This window comes from Micrasema longulum, unplaced genomic scaffold, assembly GCF_059751315.1.
Source record: "Micrasema longulum isolate JH-2025_06_02 unplaced genomic scaffold, ASM5975131v1 h1tg001818l, whole genome shotgun sequence".
NCBI lineage: Eukaryota > Metazoa > Arthropoda > Insecta > Trichoptera > Brachycentridae > Micrasema > Micrasema longulum.
In genome coordinates, this window is record NW_028278992.1 from 99,242 (window position 1) to 115,933 (window position 16,692).

At 37.2% G+C, this 16,692-nt stretch overlaps 1 protein-coding gene across 4 annotated transcripts in view; it reads left to right on the forward strand.

Annotated features, from left to right (window-relative positions):
* The window catches only part of hppy (MAP4K3-like protein hppy), a 72,972-nt gene that overhangs the window by 54,056 nt on the left and 2,224 nt on the right, over positions 1–16,692 (forward strand). For 3 of the 4 annotated variants that reach the window (XM_088238018.1, XM_088238019.1, XM_088238020.1), the window contains 8 exons: positions 2,529–2,610; positions 4,662–4,784; positions 5,895–6,038; positions 9,184–9,308; positions 10,180–10,312; positions 13,469–13,587; positions 14,763–14,919; positions 16,321–16,453. In XM_088238018.1, the coding sequence (XP_088094144.1) occupies positions 2,529–2,610; positions 4,662–4,784; positions 5,895–6,038; positions 9,184–9,308; positions 10,180–10,312; positions 13,469–13,587; positions 14,763–14,919; positions 16,321–16,453 (1,016 nt within the window). Of the gene's footprint in view, positions 1–2,528; positions 2,611–4,661; positions 5,138–5,894; positions 6,039–9,183; positions 9,309–10,179; positions 10,313–13,468; positions 13,588–14,762; positions 14,920–16,320; positions 16,454–16,692 lie in introns of those variants that run through there. The other variant, XM_088238021.1, reaches the window with a different exon arrangement.

The following is a 16,692-nucleotide window of genomic DNA, read 5'->3' on the forward strand; positions in this document are numbered from 1 at the left end:
TAATACATGTCGAAAATGGAATCAAAAGTTATATAATAATACGTATGACAGTGATGACATATACGATATACGTATATGGATAATAATGAAAACAGCAGCGATGTTATGCATTTATTCCCGATTGTTACATGTTTAGTTACAAAATGATTTAAATTTGTTGCAACAGAGAGGGAAATCATTTTTGAGGAAGGAATATGGAAGTCTAGGCATTTACAGGGCTTATGACCTGTCATTGGCTGGTTTAACTGGCCACTTTGCACACTGTGTAACATTCACCATTCTGCCCATGTTTAAACATCCACATTTCCTCGACTCTTCCATCTGTTGACTTATGTGAAGAAAAAGAGCTGAAATCTTTATCACGCGGGTGAGATTCATCCGGCTGAACCAATTAACCTACTAGGCAACGCCTGAAAACAATTTTCTAATTTTTTTATACTTCTTCTTTTACCAGGTAGTTGATTCAACAATGTTTTGAGTATGTCTTGTAAAATTAGCAAAATAATTGCTTGTAAAAAAGTGGACTTAAGCCTAAGCTCAGGACTAAGGGATTTTTTCTCAGGGCAAAAACTCTCGGACCAAGAGATACTAGGACTTAGAGATTTTGTGAAATTGAAATAATATTTTTAAAATCATTTTCAATTACATAATTCGATATGGGTATTATTTAATGGAAAAATAATTAGGTAATTGTATAGTTCACAAAATGCTCTACACGGCAGTGTTGCCAACCCAAAACCGATAAAATTTGTCATTTTTTTATTTTATTTTGTCTTTAAATAGTACAAACATAATAAATGAATGTCCTAATATTAACTTATATCTAATTATTATTTAAACATATACTAATTATCAACATTTTTCAAACAATATACGTACACTTAAAAAGAAATCTTCTATAAAGCTAACACGAAAATTTATCTGCTAAACACATGTTTTTTTAATTGACATTTAAATGAAATAATATTTTTTTGCTCTCTTATTTCCAATTTAAAAAAATTAGGTATCCATTTATAAGAATACAAGATGTGTACCATCACTTATTTTACATTATACACGGTTTTCAGGGCCAGACCGCGAAACTTTAGAGTAACATTCCTCACGGTAAGCTTTATAAAAAATCCCAATGAAATTTTTCCAAAAAGTCACTTTCAAAAAAAAAATTTTTTTTATATAATCTCAAAATAGGGTAAATCTTTAATTTCTCGGACGAGCATCCCTTCCGCAAACCCCTACCCCTCCTCAACAAAAAAAATGAGATAAACACGTATTTGACCAGCGAAGCGATACGCACCAGACGCAGACGAGTGAAACGGCTGGGTAAGAGAAAGGTAGGGGTTTGTGGAGGGACTGCTTGTCCGAGAAATTAAGGATTTACTACATTTTGAGATCATGCATTTAAAAAAAATTTTTTAGAAATAATTTTACTAGGATTTTTTTTAAAGCTTACCACGAAGAATGTTCCTCTGAATTTTCGCCGGCTGGAGCTGAAATACCGTGTATATTATTAGTGACCGGCCGAAACAAGATTTTCAGTATACAACTCACATCTATCTTGGTACGGGTTTACCTACATAGATAGATCCAACAAAAAACTAACTTTGGAAAATATACATAGTACATTGTACTGTACTATCAGGGATTATGTGTATGGGTAATTTATAAAATTAGTGTGTGAGTGAATAGTGATTAAGAGTAAGCTGATAGAATCAAGTATAATGTACAGCGCCCTTGAAGTGATTATTCACAAAAACGGCGCTATAAAAATTGTAATTTTTTTTATTATTATTTAATAAACGACAACAACAACAAACCATAACATCGTTTCCCCGTAGGAGTAGGCAGAGAGGATAGAACGCTATATTACTCTATCTTTGCGTTCAACCTCGCTTCCTCTACATTCATACATCTTCTCATGCACACTTGCCGATTATTCCTACTTTTGACATGTCCGTCTTCAAGTATTTGATGGACTTGATCGTGCCATGGCTTTCTCGGTCTTCCTCGTTTTCTGCATCCATCAACATTCGCATCGTAGATCCTTTTAGCCGTTCTTTCGCTGTCCATCCGCTCTACGTGTCCCAACCAGCGCAGCACCCCTTTCTTGATTCTGTCGATAATGCGTGTCTCAGCCTTACACAGTTCACGGATCCCGACATTTGTGCACCTATCATACATCGTTTTGCCACACATTCGCCTGAGGGGTCGCATTTCGACAGCATTCCACCTACTTTCATCATCATTTTTCCAATTCCATACTTCGCTCCTATACATTAGAGTTGGCACTAGAACTCCGTTGTGAACTGCTAGTTTAGCCTTTAGTTAATATTATTTTGGTGTTACCAAGAATCCAGTAAAAAGAATAAAAAAAAAACAAAAAAAATACAAAAATAGAGTGATATGGTGTTCTATCCTCTCTGCCTACCCCTACGGAGAAACAGCGTGATGACTTGTTGTTGTTGTCTGTATTATCAACCATGAATAATAATACTTGTCAATTTATGAATGAAAAATGTTTATTTTCCTAGGTATTCAATGGATGTCCTTTGAGGATACATTGCACCGCCTCTTGGATCCATCCTGACACGAGGGATCAACACCTGCTCATCGGTGAGTTAGTCCTTTCAGACCCGGGCCGGCATTCCGAACGCAATTATAGCACTGTATAGCGCGTCATAGCGCGCTGTAAGTGCGTTCGGAATACCAGCCCTGAATCAATTCCCGCGAGTATAAAAAATTCCGTGATCCAAGCATTATTTTATTTATTTATTTAACACTATATACATAAACAATATACAGTAAAACCTAATTTTTACATTCCTCAACTTTACATTTACCCGCTTTTTACACTGAATAATAATAAAATAATAGAGATATGTTTGATCAGATCCTGCTTTGTAAAATTGTCAATAATAAATTCGATTCCCCGGAACTCATTAATCTACTTGCTCCAGGCCTGATATTTTCTGTATTCGTAAATTTAAAACTAATCATCGGAAACATTCTACGATCCCTCTTATATGTGAAACATTTAACAAAAAATTTAATAGTCTCGATATATTTAACACTCCATACAATATGTACAGAAGAGAATTAATAGGCTTGATTCATGCTCTTCATTCATAATTCATATTTCCCTATCCTGAGCCAACCGTATCCAACCACTTCCTGCAACTCGTCTTATGTCACCAGACCACACTTCTTCTACCCGTTCTGGGTCGCCATTCCAGGACTTTTTGGTCCATCTAGAGTCTGTGATTCTGGCTATATGACCAGCCCAGCTCCATTTCTGGTTGGCAGCCCTATGGACCACATCGGTGATCTTTGTTCTCGCTCTAATCCATGTATTGGTTTTTCTGTCTCTCAACTAAATACCCAGCATTCTCCTTTCCGTGCTCACTGATAATTTGTGTAATTTTTTTTCGTGAACACAAAAGTTTCACAGCCATGTGTCAGTACAGGGAGAACACGAGCATCAAAAAGTTTCTTCTTGAAGTAATGTGAATACTTCGGAGATTTTAGGATTTAGATTTGCAGGAAGTGGTTGGATGCGGTTGGCTCAGGATAGGGAAATATGGAGACTAAAGGGGGAGGCCTATGTTCAGCATTGGACAAGAGACAGCTGATGATGATGATGATTCACAATTCATTTAATTTATTTAATATTTATTAATTTAATAAAATTATTCTAATGTTTCCTATATGTATTTGGGTTTCGTGTCGTTTGATTGATTTGTTTGTATTACTACGTTCTTCTTCCTTTCCGATGCGGGATCTGGAGCGTACGGCCGCGGTCTCAATTTAGAACTAACACTGTATTCCTCCACTGTAATACTGGGAAATTAGAAAAGGGTGATTGTGCTGACCATGTGTATTTGATTGATCACAATCTGACAAAACTGCAGTGAGGGGTACAATGAAAGTTTTTAAAGTTTATTTGTTTTGTTATTTTCGCGGTTTGATTGTAAAGAAATATTAAATTTTCGCTTAATTAGTTTAAAAAAAAAAAAATTGATATTGATATGCGAAACTGAAGAAAGACTCAAGTCTTTATGAACAGTTTCGGGAAAGGGGTGGATGCTTTCATAATTCATTTAATCATTAAATCAAATGCAATTTTCCACTCTCACTTTCCTTCAATCATCCTTTACCACTCCTTATCAATTTCCTTCTTCTCCTTTCCACTATCTCCTCTTGTTTTGTCCATATTTATCTTATTTTAACATATAGTATATTTATCATTTATATAGTTTAAACTTCAAGCCGTCGTCGCTTTATTACAGTATTATTTAGTGAATACATATAATTGGATGGCATGCCCTACTATGTATACATTTTATATAGTTTTTTTTTTTTAATATTCATTTAACCTGTACATCTGTTTGTATTCGAAATAAATCAAATAAAATAAATAAAATATTCAGGACCCATTTTTTTTCATTCATTCTCATACAATTATTCTCCCAATCAAATTTTTTTATATTTTTCACTACCCCCGTTTTACGTTTAATTTTTTTTTGGAATTCGTTTGATGCGTCAAAAAATCTAAAATTATGTCGTAATAATGGTGCCGCGGTTCGCGCGCCACCGCGTGTGCCACCCAAATGAAGAATAAAAACAGGTGAACAACTGAAAAAGGGTAAATTATTATCTGTTCTCAGGTGCTGAGGAAGGTATCTACACGCTGAACTTGAACGAGCTCCATGAAACTGCAATGGAACAGCTCTGTCCAAGAAGAACCGTGTGGATGCACGTTATCAAGGATGTTCTAATGTCACTATCTGGTAATATGCGTCCATGAACGCGTTTTTATGGACTTGCCAGTGTACAATTCAAACTTGTATAAACACACCACTTTAGGACGGACGGATTTTAAGTATTATCAAATTCGTTCTTCATGGTTTCAAGCCACCTTTTCTCAAGAACTCCGCAACGGCCCCTTGCGTGGCATATATCGATCAAATACCAACACCAATTTACGGCGTCATAACTGGAAGCTATATTGCCAAGCCTAGTTGTCCATTCCATTTTGGTCAATTAGTTCAATATTTGTTTGGATCCCTTTTTTAATAAAAAGGCGGTACATGAGATATAGCTATTCTACGCTAAAACAATACTCACTTACAAATAAAAAAAACATTCTCACTCAAACAAAAGACATAACCCCAACAATACAACACATACAAATAATATCATCACTAGAACCTCAACACAAAGACAACTTAAACAAATACATACTAATACCACTTTCGGACAAAGGGATTTTGAGTATAATGCAATTAAAATCTAAAACCTACTTCAACTGTCCATTAAAACAATTAATAACGAGAAAATGTTCAAAAAGGCTATAAAAAAATGAATAGTGGAGCTGGATAGAAGTAAAACGGATTGTCTCATTCGCCCGAACCAATATTGAATCAACTGTTCCACAAATGTATAGTTTTGTTATGTTATTGTGCGTTTTTTTAATACAAATAATATAGATAAACATAAATGAAATACAAACATAAATACGTAGTGTATAAAACTGTCTGAACATTTTGTTAATTATCTCTGTATTAACTTAATTCTCTCATGTTAAAATATTTAAAAAAAAAGTATATTGTTAAATACCCTCAGGACGGGTAACCCCAGTGAGGTCACATAATTTTTATTATTAATCTTTGTTTATTATGTGGAAAAAAATGAATAAATAAATAGGCGCACTAGCGAAGGCTGCCTGCCTAAAACAAATAATAGTAATAAAAATAATGATTTATTTATTGTTTGAATTTAAAATAAAATAAATAATAAAGGTCCAAGATTGCTTCCTTGCGTTACTCCTTATGCAAGTTTTTTCCAAAGATTTTAGTATTTTTCCTTCGCTGTCTTTATACTGTTTGCACTTTTTGCAGGTAAAAGTCAACAACTGTATCGGCACGACCTGCTGGCTTTACAGGGGAGGCACGCTAACAGGTTTAGCTTGCGGGTTCAGCGCATGCCCGAGCGGCTAGTTCCGCGAAAGTTCGCGCTGACGACTCGCGTACCGGACACTAAAGGTATGTAGTCTGTTCCGGAACAAATAATAACAAATGCCATTCCATCGTGGATCATAAATAGAAGAAGAAAATAGAAGAGAAGAGACTTGATTGAGACATCCAAGATCCTAAATGGTCACCACGGCTGCCCTCTGCAAGAGTTGTACGAATTTTAAAAATAAATTATTTTACAAAAAACCTTCAATCGCCTTCAGTGCTCTCCATTGGAGCTTATGCCCTTGTCCAATCTTCTATTCCATTGTGACATTTGATATCGGCTCCCATCATTTTTTCCTTTCCTCTTTTTTAGAGGGTTGCAAAAATTCTTACCCATTAATACTAAAGGCTCACTCGTCCAAGCATCACTACTATCCATTCTGAATTACACTGATGTTTCCATGATTGATTTAAGCTGTGAGCAACTCGATAAACTTGAACGACTTCGGAATACATGCGTAAGGTATATTTTTGGTCTAAGGAAATATGACCACATTTTTTATTATTGTAGGCAACTGAAATGGCTCAATATTAGACAGCGGAGAGACTAACACTTCCTCTCACGTCTGTTCAATGTACTTCATAGTCCTAACGCTCCTATATACCTCCATTTTCAACGCTCATCAGTTCATGGTTTACCTCTTCGTTCTAATTCTCAAGGCACTCTCACAATACCCATCCACAATTCCTCATTCCTCTTTCTTCTCTAACTCATATAGTGTCCATGCGGCTCGGCTGTGGAATCATATCCCATCCACCATTAAACATGTTACTTCAGTACCTCTGTTTAAATCACGTCTGAAGAAAGGTCTTCTTTCTCTTCCGTAATCTCCTCTTTTCGTCTTTATTTATTTTTGCCGTTGAGTAATAGTAGAGATTTACGATTATTTATATATTCTTCTTGTTTAGTCCCAACACTTATTGTATGGAAGTGAAACATGGAACTGGCAGAGGAAGGATGAAAGCCGAGTGAACGCGGTTGAAATGCGATCTCTTAGACGAATGTGTGGGAAATCAATGTATGACAGGGTTACGAATGATGAAATCAGGCGAGAGTGTAAATCTGAGACAAGTATAATTGATAAGATTAAGAAAGGGTATCTGAGATGGTTTGGTCACGTAGAACGAATGGACGACGAGAGAATGGTAAAACAAGTATATATGGCAAAAATGAACGGCAACGTTAGACGAGGACGACCAAGGAAGACGTGGCATGATCAGATAAACCAAAATCTTAAGTCTGGTCATGTCAAAAGCAGACAGAACCGAAGGGCATGTATGACAAGATGTATGAATGTGGAAGAGGCTAGGATTGTATGCCAGGATAGACGTGTGTGGCTGTCCATTCTCTCTGCCTACCCCTACGGAGAAATGGCGTGATGGTAGTAGTAGTAGCGGTGCCTTGTCAGGTCCCCCTGATATTGGCAATCACGACAGCGAAAGCATCTCAATCCTGCGCTCCTCTTATATTCTGTAGCCGGGAGAACTGCTTGTTGGATGTACTCGCCATAGTGATTCCTGGGAAAAGATGACCAGAGTGGTTTCCTGTTGCCTTCTCTGGTGGATTTTTATGTCGAGGTTCAATTTCAATTTCAATTTATTTATTTTATAAACGTTTATGTACACTACAAAAAAGTTCAATGCATACATAAAACGAAAAAAATAATACTAAAATTTTAATATACAAAAATGGTAAAATAAAAATACCCAGCAATTATAGAGAAAGAATGCTATCCTCTCTGAACTTTTTTCACTAATATGAAAGATGTCAACATCCGAAGAGATACGGTTGAGTAAAGACACTGCTCTTCCTGCTGGCATTACCATCGGCAGGTTGGTTCTGCAAGCAGGAAGATAAAACAGCTTAAGCTGCCTATGTCTAAGGTAGTCTTTAGGAACATAAAGAAAAATACTCTCCATTACACCTATGTTGATCGTAATACCACGGATTAATCTGATGCAAGTATGCATTTCTTCTTTTCTCCGAACTTCTGTAGCCAAGCATTCCCAGTATGAAGTCAGACGGGCACAACCACGGATAATATCCGCGCCCCCTCAGATACCTCAGAAATTTCTTCTGAACCATCTCCAGCATAAGAGAGTACTTCAATTCGTGGGGCGCCCAGATCAGAGATCCTCTACCCCAAGTCTGCTTTGCACTAATGAGTTATAAAGAAGCCTTAGAACACGAGTATTCAAGAACACCTTAGCTGTTCGGGGAACAAATCCCAACATTTTGCGCGCATGTGAGGTTACCTTCCCTCAGCTGGTTTGTTTTGATTTGGAGGCGCCAGAAACTCGCCTTTCATCGACTCGTTATCTGCTGTGATCACATCGTTATGAGTGTGATTTATTATTTTTTTTAAATAAGAGAGACGTGTCGAATTCTGTATTTTATGTAGACGCATGTGCCAATGAATAATGATATGTAATGAGCAATTATCATGGATTTTTTTATTAGCTAATAAATTAATCTAAAAAATCACAAGCCGATTGGTACTATTCTTATTAAAATCTGTTAAGAAATAAGGATTAAATTCTAGTCATTTGAATGGTGCCAAAAACAAACAATTCGTGACGTCATCAAGTATGACGTCTTCGGATGTTTTGTGACGTCATCGGAATTTTTTTCATCAATGTCTATGAATTTTATAGAATATTGTAGATAGCTTCCTTTTTCTATGTGTCGTTTGTTTACATTTATGGCGTCCTGTCACTTATCAAACGCTACGAGTTGTGATTTATAATTTTCATAATAAATTAATATTTAGAAGAGGTTGAAAACCATAAAATAATCAAAGAAATTCGAGATGTAAGATGTAATCCGTTTTCACTTTCATCTGTCAGTGCCTGGAACTGGAGTGTGGAGTGGGTAAGGGGGGGCTTAAGATAATATGCATAGACAACTCTCCTTTTATTTCTATTTGTGGCCTGTGGCTTTAGCAACATTAAAATGAATGCATTACTTGTGAACTTCTGTGACAAAATTTATTACCAACTTACGAAACGGTCGTTTTCAAAAGACGTTATTTTCCAAACGAAAATAATGAATGAAAATATTCATTAAAAGGGCTTATATAAACACTAGGATAATCTTTAAAAATATTTTATTTGTAGAGTAGGATAAATCCGATATTCCTCCCGAGTGATAATACCCTATTGATTTCAGGTTGTATAAAATGTGCCGTGGGCAGGAACCCGTACAACGGATATAAATATTTATGTGGAGCAACGGCACAGGGACTATTCCTGATGCAGTGGTACGATCCCTTGCACAAGTTCATGCTGCTAAAGGTTTGTGTACAATTCACATTTGTTAATAAAGAATCGATTATAGAAATAAAACACAAGTGATTATGAGATACACAAATTCGCAAGTACCAGTGACGAGTGTCGTTGTTTTATGACATCTTCGAAACTGGTATCTTTATATACATAATTCCCCTGTACGTGTGATGTCACCGTACTCTTAAACGGCTTATCCGATTTACGTGCGGTTTTCAGAGAAATATAGATCTTTGCGCTCTGCGTGTTCGTTGATCTTAAAATCTTAAGTCTAATATGTAAAAAAGAAGAAAGGAGCATAAATATGTAATTCATAGACTTACCAGGGTTGCATTCGAGGAGAATGCATTTACAAAAAAATGGAAAGATGTTGTTATTTTTTCTATAAAAAAGTTTGTCTCTATAACAAGTGAAATTTTTTTTAAATTGTAAAAATGTATAATTATGCTATTAAATAAATTAAAAAAATAAATTAAAAAAATGTTTACAAACAGCATTTGTTTTTTGTAGATCTCAATCAGATTCTTTCCTTAAATTCGTTATAATTACTACCCATTTATTTCTTTTTACTGGATTTTTGGTAACACTAAAATAATATTAAATTCAATACATTTAAAAAAATCCTATTCCTAGATAAGTACACCACTCTGTTGGTGAGAAGACCAGAGTTTGACGTTTGCAAAAAGAATGCCATATTTGAAAAAATATTTATTTTATGTTTTGGAATTCAACCATAAACAAGTACCTACTTAAGTTCAATATTGATTTTTTGAGCAGATTCGAGAGGTTTTAATATCGATTTATTAGTGCCTCCCCATCCTATTATGCCATAAATGGTTCTTGATATGCGTTATTATTAATGCTGTGCGTATTATTTTAGCATTTGGAATGCCCTCTGCCATCTCCCTTGAAGGTGTTCGAGATGATCATCACTCCGGAACAAGAATACCCCCTCGTGTGCGTGGGCGCCCATAGAAAACCCCTCAAGTTAGACCTTCTCAATATGAACTCGGGTATGTATATAAATAAAAACAACACTGTGATGGTCAGCGCGTTTGCCTACCATGCGAGAGGAGCCGATTCAATTCGATATTAGCGTCAAAATAGTGCCCCGGCCGAGGGAGAAAACGGAAAAACCTAGGAATAAACGAGAGACGAGATTGTAATGTTGAACACCATCAGGATGACTGTTGACGGTGCTTGTTTGGCTTTGGCCGAAGATTCCAAAGCTGCTAAAGAATCTTCCGGCAGCGACGCAGGCATTTGTTTGTTGGAAAGCAAAGACGGCGCCGACGCTTTAGACGCAGCGTGTTTAGAAAAAAATGTTGTTGGCGATGAAATTCATTCCTCTATCAAAATGTGTTCATGAATTAGAGATTTTAGAATGTGTTGATGCTTGTCGCGTTGAGGAAAATAGTTTTGACAAGACGGAAAAGTGCTTAGAGAAATTTAAAAGAAAAGTAAAATTAAAATGTTTTATCCAAATCATTCAAATTCAAATTATTTATTCTAACTAACTAACTAACTAACCATCACGCCATTTCCCCGGAGGGGTAGGCAGAGAGGATAGAACGCCACACCACTCTGTCCTGGCACACTTCCTTTGCTTCCTTCACATTCATATATCTTCTCATGCACGCACGTCGATTATTCCGACTTTTCACATGACCACTTTCAAGAATTTGTTGTACTTGATCATGCCATGTCTTTCTCGGCCTTCCTCGACTTCTACAACCAGACACATTCGCATCATAAATCTTTTTAGCCGTTCTTTCATCATTCATTCGCTCCACATGACCGAACCATCGCAAAAGACCTTTCTTAATTTTGTCGATAATGCTTAACTCAGCCTTGCATTCTGCTCTAATTTCGACATTAGGGCACCTATCATACATTGTTTTTCCGCACATTCGCCTGAGGGATCGCATTTCAACAGCATTCAGTCTACTTTCGTCCCTTTTTTTCCAACTCCATGCTTCGCTTCCATACATTAGGGTTGGTACCAGAACTCCATTATGAACTGCTAATTTAGCCTCTTGCGATAGACACTTATTTGCTACGACAGACTTTAAGGCACCATTAACTCTGTTACCGGCACTAACCCTCCTTTCAATATCCTTGTCCATATTTCCATCTCTAGTAAACATACTACCCAGATATATTCACAAAGCAACATAACAAATAACAAAGGATTTAAGACGTTAAATTGGAAGTTTATATCAAACCAAGAACCCTTGAGCAATGGTTCGACATTATTAAGGTATAATACTCTCTAATAGCAAGAGTATTTGCCTCTTAAACATAGTTTCACTAATGTGAAAGGTGTCGATCTCCAAAGCGATAATGTTCAGCTGCTTGACTGCTCTTCCAATCGGCATGACCAGAGGCAGGTTGGTTCTGAAAACCGGGAGGTAAAACAGTCTGTGCTGACGCTGTCAGAGATAGCTATCAGGAACTTAAAAATTGATACTCTCTAAAATGGCCGAGTTATCGATGAAACCCCTTAACAGTCGGAAAAAATGGGTCAGTGTAGACCCATCCCTTCTAAGTTGCAAACTATTGGTCCCAAGCATACCCAAGAGGAACCCAGTGAGATAGAGCCACGGGTAACTACCATACTCCCTCATGTAGAGATACCCTCTCCAACATGAGGGAGTATCTCGCTTCGTGCGGACTCCATATCACCGATGCACTCTCAAGCCTCGAGCGAACCAACGAGTTGTACAAAATTCTGAGTGTACGGAGATTCTCAAAAACCCTTCCAGTTCGGAGTATAAAAGCCAACATCTCTAGTTCTCTCGATGTTCTCTCGATGTGAGCATGAAAAGTCAATCTGCTTTCATAGATTACCCCAAGATCCTTAATTGTTGAAACACGGATGAGTTGGTGGCCACCCATTGCGTATCTGTGATATACAGTGCCTTATATCATGCCTCATAGAGTAAAAAATTGTCAGCCTCGTGGTGTAATGGTCAACGCGTTTGCCTACCATGCAAGAGGTCTCGGGTTCGATTACTGACTAAAATATTCATTTAAAAGAGTGTTTTCACATCAGAATATTTCATAGTCGCTGGACTGGTACCTGAAGCGTAAGATTAATCATCTTACCTTCATGCGACAAAAACGATCAAGATACGCTGCGATTGGCGTACCGATGTAGTGCCCTACGCACCATTAGGTGCGGAAAGGGAATGATGATTATGATTATTATCCTATTACGTATTATGGCCACACGTATGCGGCTAGCAAAATCTTGCTCATCACGGTGATAATTTATACAGTAAAACCCCTGTTTCGCGTTTTCAAGGGAGCAGCAAAAAAGTGTCAAACTGAGGAAAACGCTAAAGTGAGGAAATGAACAACGGCAGAAAAATTGTAAAAATGGTCTTAATTGGGGATTATTCATATTTACCTATAATTTGATCAAAAATATTTTGTATTTTTTCAATCAATACCACAATGTGTTTTTTTTTATTGAATTTAAAAAAAACATGTTTAAATAATTTTCGGTAGATACTTAACCTTGAAAACACTAAAATAAACTATTTAATTTGCATAAAATGCATACAACGATTTTTTCTCTAAATATTGGCCAATTTCGTTTACATGGTATCACTTTTTTTAGCATGGCACCACAGAATTTCAACTGTCATTTACATCGCGGCAAAACTGTTTCATACTTTTATGATAACTGTTTAAACAATCTTCTTTCTTAATTATGTTTATAACTTCAAATAATATTTGTATTGCCAAATTTTTAAACTTTCTGCATTGTAATTTATTGATGTTAAGACTATTCTTCCTGTCACAATTTAGTAAAATGTCAAAATTAGACACTTAAACAAAATGGTCAATCACACTGAGCCCACTTTGAAGTTAGTTTGAGACAACAATTTACACATTTTTTTAATTTACCTTGATTTTCTTCACCATTTTGGGCAAACGCGGCGGCGCGCGGCTCGGCGTCTTTCGACAGATCGAATGAGTTTCGAAAAATTTTCAACGTAAAACCGGGTTTGATAAATGTATAAAACGTTAATTGGGGGAATATTTGAATAAGGTATTATCGATGTTCCATCATTATCATTCCGACTCATCTCCACTCCACGAAAGCACTCGTCCAAGTTTGCGGTTCTATTATATAAATGGTTTGTTTTAAATTTATCCAGGTGCTTCGTGGTTCCACTCCGACGAGCTGGATCCCAATATGAGTGGAACATCCACCGTCATACCGAGGACAGACAAACTACACGGGATAGTCTGTATCAAGCAGTTGGAGAAGGATGCTGTGAGTATAACTCTTACACTAAATTTGTTGCAAAGTTTTGAACCCTTTTGTTCTATGCAATAAAGCTAATGGTTTTTTCTAGTGTTTGAATTATATTAAATAAATAAAATAAAAAAACTCGTTTTTATAAATGGGAGTTAGATGTCTACACGTCTTGCAGCTACTGAGAGCATGGCCTGTTAAAATTCTAGACTCCATTTACAAAATTCAAGTATTTTATGGTTGGTAACATTTTTATATTGAAGCCAGATTACCAATCGTCTTGCAGCTGTATATTCAATAAAACAAACAAGCAAACCATCACGCCATTTCTCCGTAGGGGTAGGCAGAGAGGATAGAACGCCATAACACTATCTTGGCATACAGACCTCGCTTTCTCTACATTCATACATCTTTTCATGCACGCACGCCGATTATTCCTACTTTAGACATGTCCATCTTCAAGTATTTGATGAACTTGCTCGTGCCATGTCTTTCTCGGTCTTCCTCGTTTTCTGCATCCATCAACATTTGCATCGTAGATCCTTTTAGCCGTTCTTTCGCTGTCCGTTCGCTCTACATGTCCAAACCAACGCAGCACCCCTTTCTTTATTCTGTGGATAATGCATGTCTCAGCCTTACACACTTCACGGATCTCGACATTTGTGCTCCTATCGTACATCGTTTTATCACACATTCGCCTGGGGGATCGCATTTCGACAGCATTCAACCTACTTTCATCATCATTTTTCCAATTCCATACTTCGCTCCCATACATTAGAGTTGGCACTAGAACTCTGTTGTGAACTGCTAGTTTAGCCTCCTGCGATAAACATTTATTTGCCAAAGTAGGTTTCAGTGCACCGTTCACCCTGTTCCTGGCACTCACCCTCTTTTCAATATCTTTCTCGGCCTTTCCGTCCCTAGTAAACATAGTTCCCAGGTACACAAATTCTTCTACCTGATTCAGAATATCTCCGTTCGCACTGATCTCACATTTAGTTAAATTTTCATCCCTTTCAAAAACCATCACTTTTGATTTATCAACATTCATAAGCAAATCGCTTTTCTTGCATACATCGTAGACTTTTGTTACCAAGGATTGCGGGTCTTCTTTGCTGCTAGCAAGAAGCACAGCACGGCATCATCCGCATTCCCCAGTGTATATTCAAATAAAGTATTTACTTATTTCCCAGGTCCTGGTTTGTCACGATAACCTCGTGGAGATCGTCAATCCACTCTACATAAGCGGGGAGGCCAACCGGCCCACAGCCGACCTCATCACCAAGCCGAGCAAGAGGCACCGCCAACTCCTGCCCAGGCTGGAGTTTCCCTTCACCATCCAAAGCGTTGGTTCGTATAAAATTCTAAGCCACACAAGCTCTTGTACTGTTTCTTTTATCAATTCTCCTTTATCAATTAAAACGATAATAAAAATACGACGCATAAAAACTATCTGTCTCGCTCCCAAATATGCCCGTTTCATCGAGAGTGAGATGTAAAGAGTGTGTGAGACAATTATATATTAGTAAAAGTAAAAGTTCCCCAGGGACTTGAATCCAGTCCTTGTCTACAAAAATTTGGACAAACTCAAAATATTGTTGATAAATCCACCTGGTCCATGAAGAAGTATAGAAATTGAAAAAATAACATTTTCAGGCGTTGCCTAATATGTAGGTGAAATAATTCAATTAGATGAATCTCACCCGCATAAATAAAGGTTTCAGCTCTTTAACTTCACAAACATCAACAGATGAAAGAATTGAAGGAATATAGATGTTTAAATATGGACAGAATGGTGAATGTTACACAGTGTGTAAAGTGGCCACTTAAACCAGCCATTGACAGGTCATAAGCCCTGTAGATGCCTAGACTTCTATATTACCTTCTCTTAAATGTTCCTTATTCTTGTTGTAATATGTTAATATAAACAGCTCCCCAGGGAGCTGAATCCAGTCCTTGTCTACAAAAATTTGGACAAACTCAAAATATTGTTGGTAAAAGAGTAATCCTTATATATAATTGTCTCGCACACTCTTTACATCTCACTCTCGATATTACGGTATATTTGGGAGCGAGAGAGATAACTTTTATGCGTCACATGCGCGGACAGCAAAGTTTCTTGTACTTCTCCCAGATGCCCGTAAGCTACGTTAGTAGCTTCCCGGCTTTCGTTGGGGGCGATTCTTTTGCGCGCACTAAGAGCATGAATTAATGTTTTTAGCAATTAGATTAAAAATATCATCACTTTTGACTTCAAGTATAAATAATTGAAGCAATCGCCGATGAATATTACACTTTTACAATTTTAAATTTTAACATATTACAACAGAGATGAAGAGCATTTTAGAGACGGTAATATAGAAGTCTAGGCATCTTCAGGGCTTATGACCTGTCAATGGCTGGTTGGCTGGCATTGGCCACTTTACACACTGTGTAACATTCACCATTCTGTCCATATTTGAACATCTATATTCCTTCAATTTTTTCATCTGGTTGATGTTTGTGAAGTTAAAGAGCTGAAACCTTTATTTATGCGGGTGAGATTCATTTAATTTTTTTAGAGCAGTAAGGGAAAGGTTGATTTGTTGTAACAGAAAGGGAAAACAGTCTAGGCATTTACAGGGCTTATGACCCTGACCTGAAAAAATGAATAACCTCTGTACTTCCTCATTATATGGCAGAGAGACTCCTCGTCTTGCACCTTACTGATTGCTTATATGATTGAGACAAATTGCATTTGTCGCTTTGCAGTGGTGCCGACGAGCGGAGACAGCGTTCTGGCCTTCCACGCCCACGGAGTCCAGGGAAGATCGCTGCGGGACGGCTCCATAACCCAGGAGATCAGCGATCCGTCCAAGAACTACAGGCTGCTCGGACACGACAAGTAAATTTGCTATTTTTATTTATTTACGAAGACGCAGTCCAATTCATATATATTTTATTTCATCATCACCATGGCCCCGTTTGCACTTCTGGATCACCAAATGCAGTCCTACACTTGGAAAGATAAGGACGTCATACCTTCACTATGACGGTATAGTTGAAGATAAATTCTCTCGAGCGATTACGAAGATACACCACCGACCCCCCACCTTCAAGTTATGGGTAGGTACATTGATATGA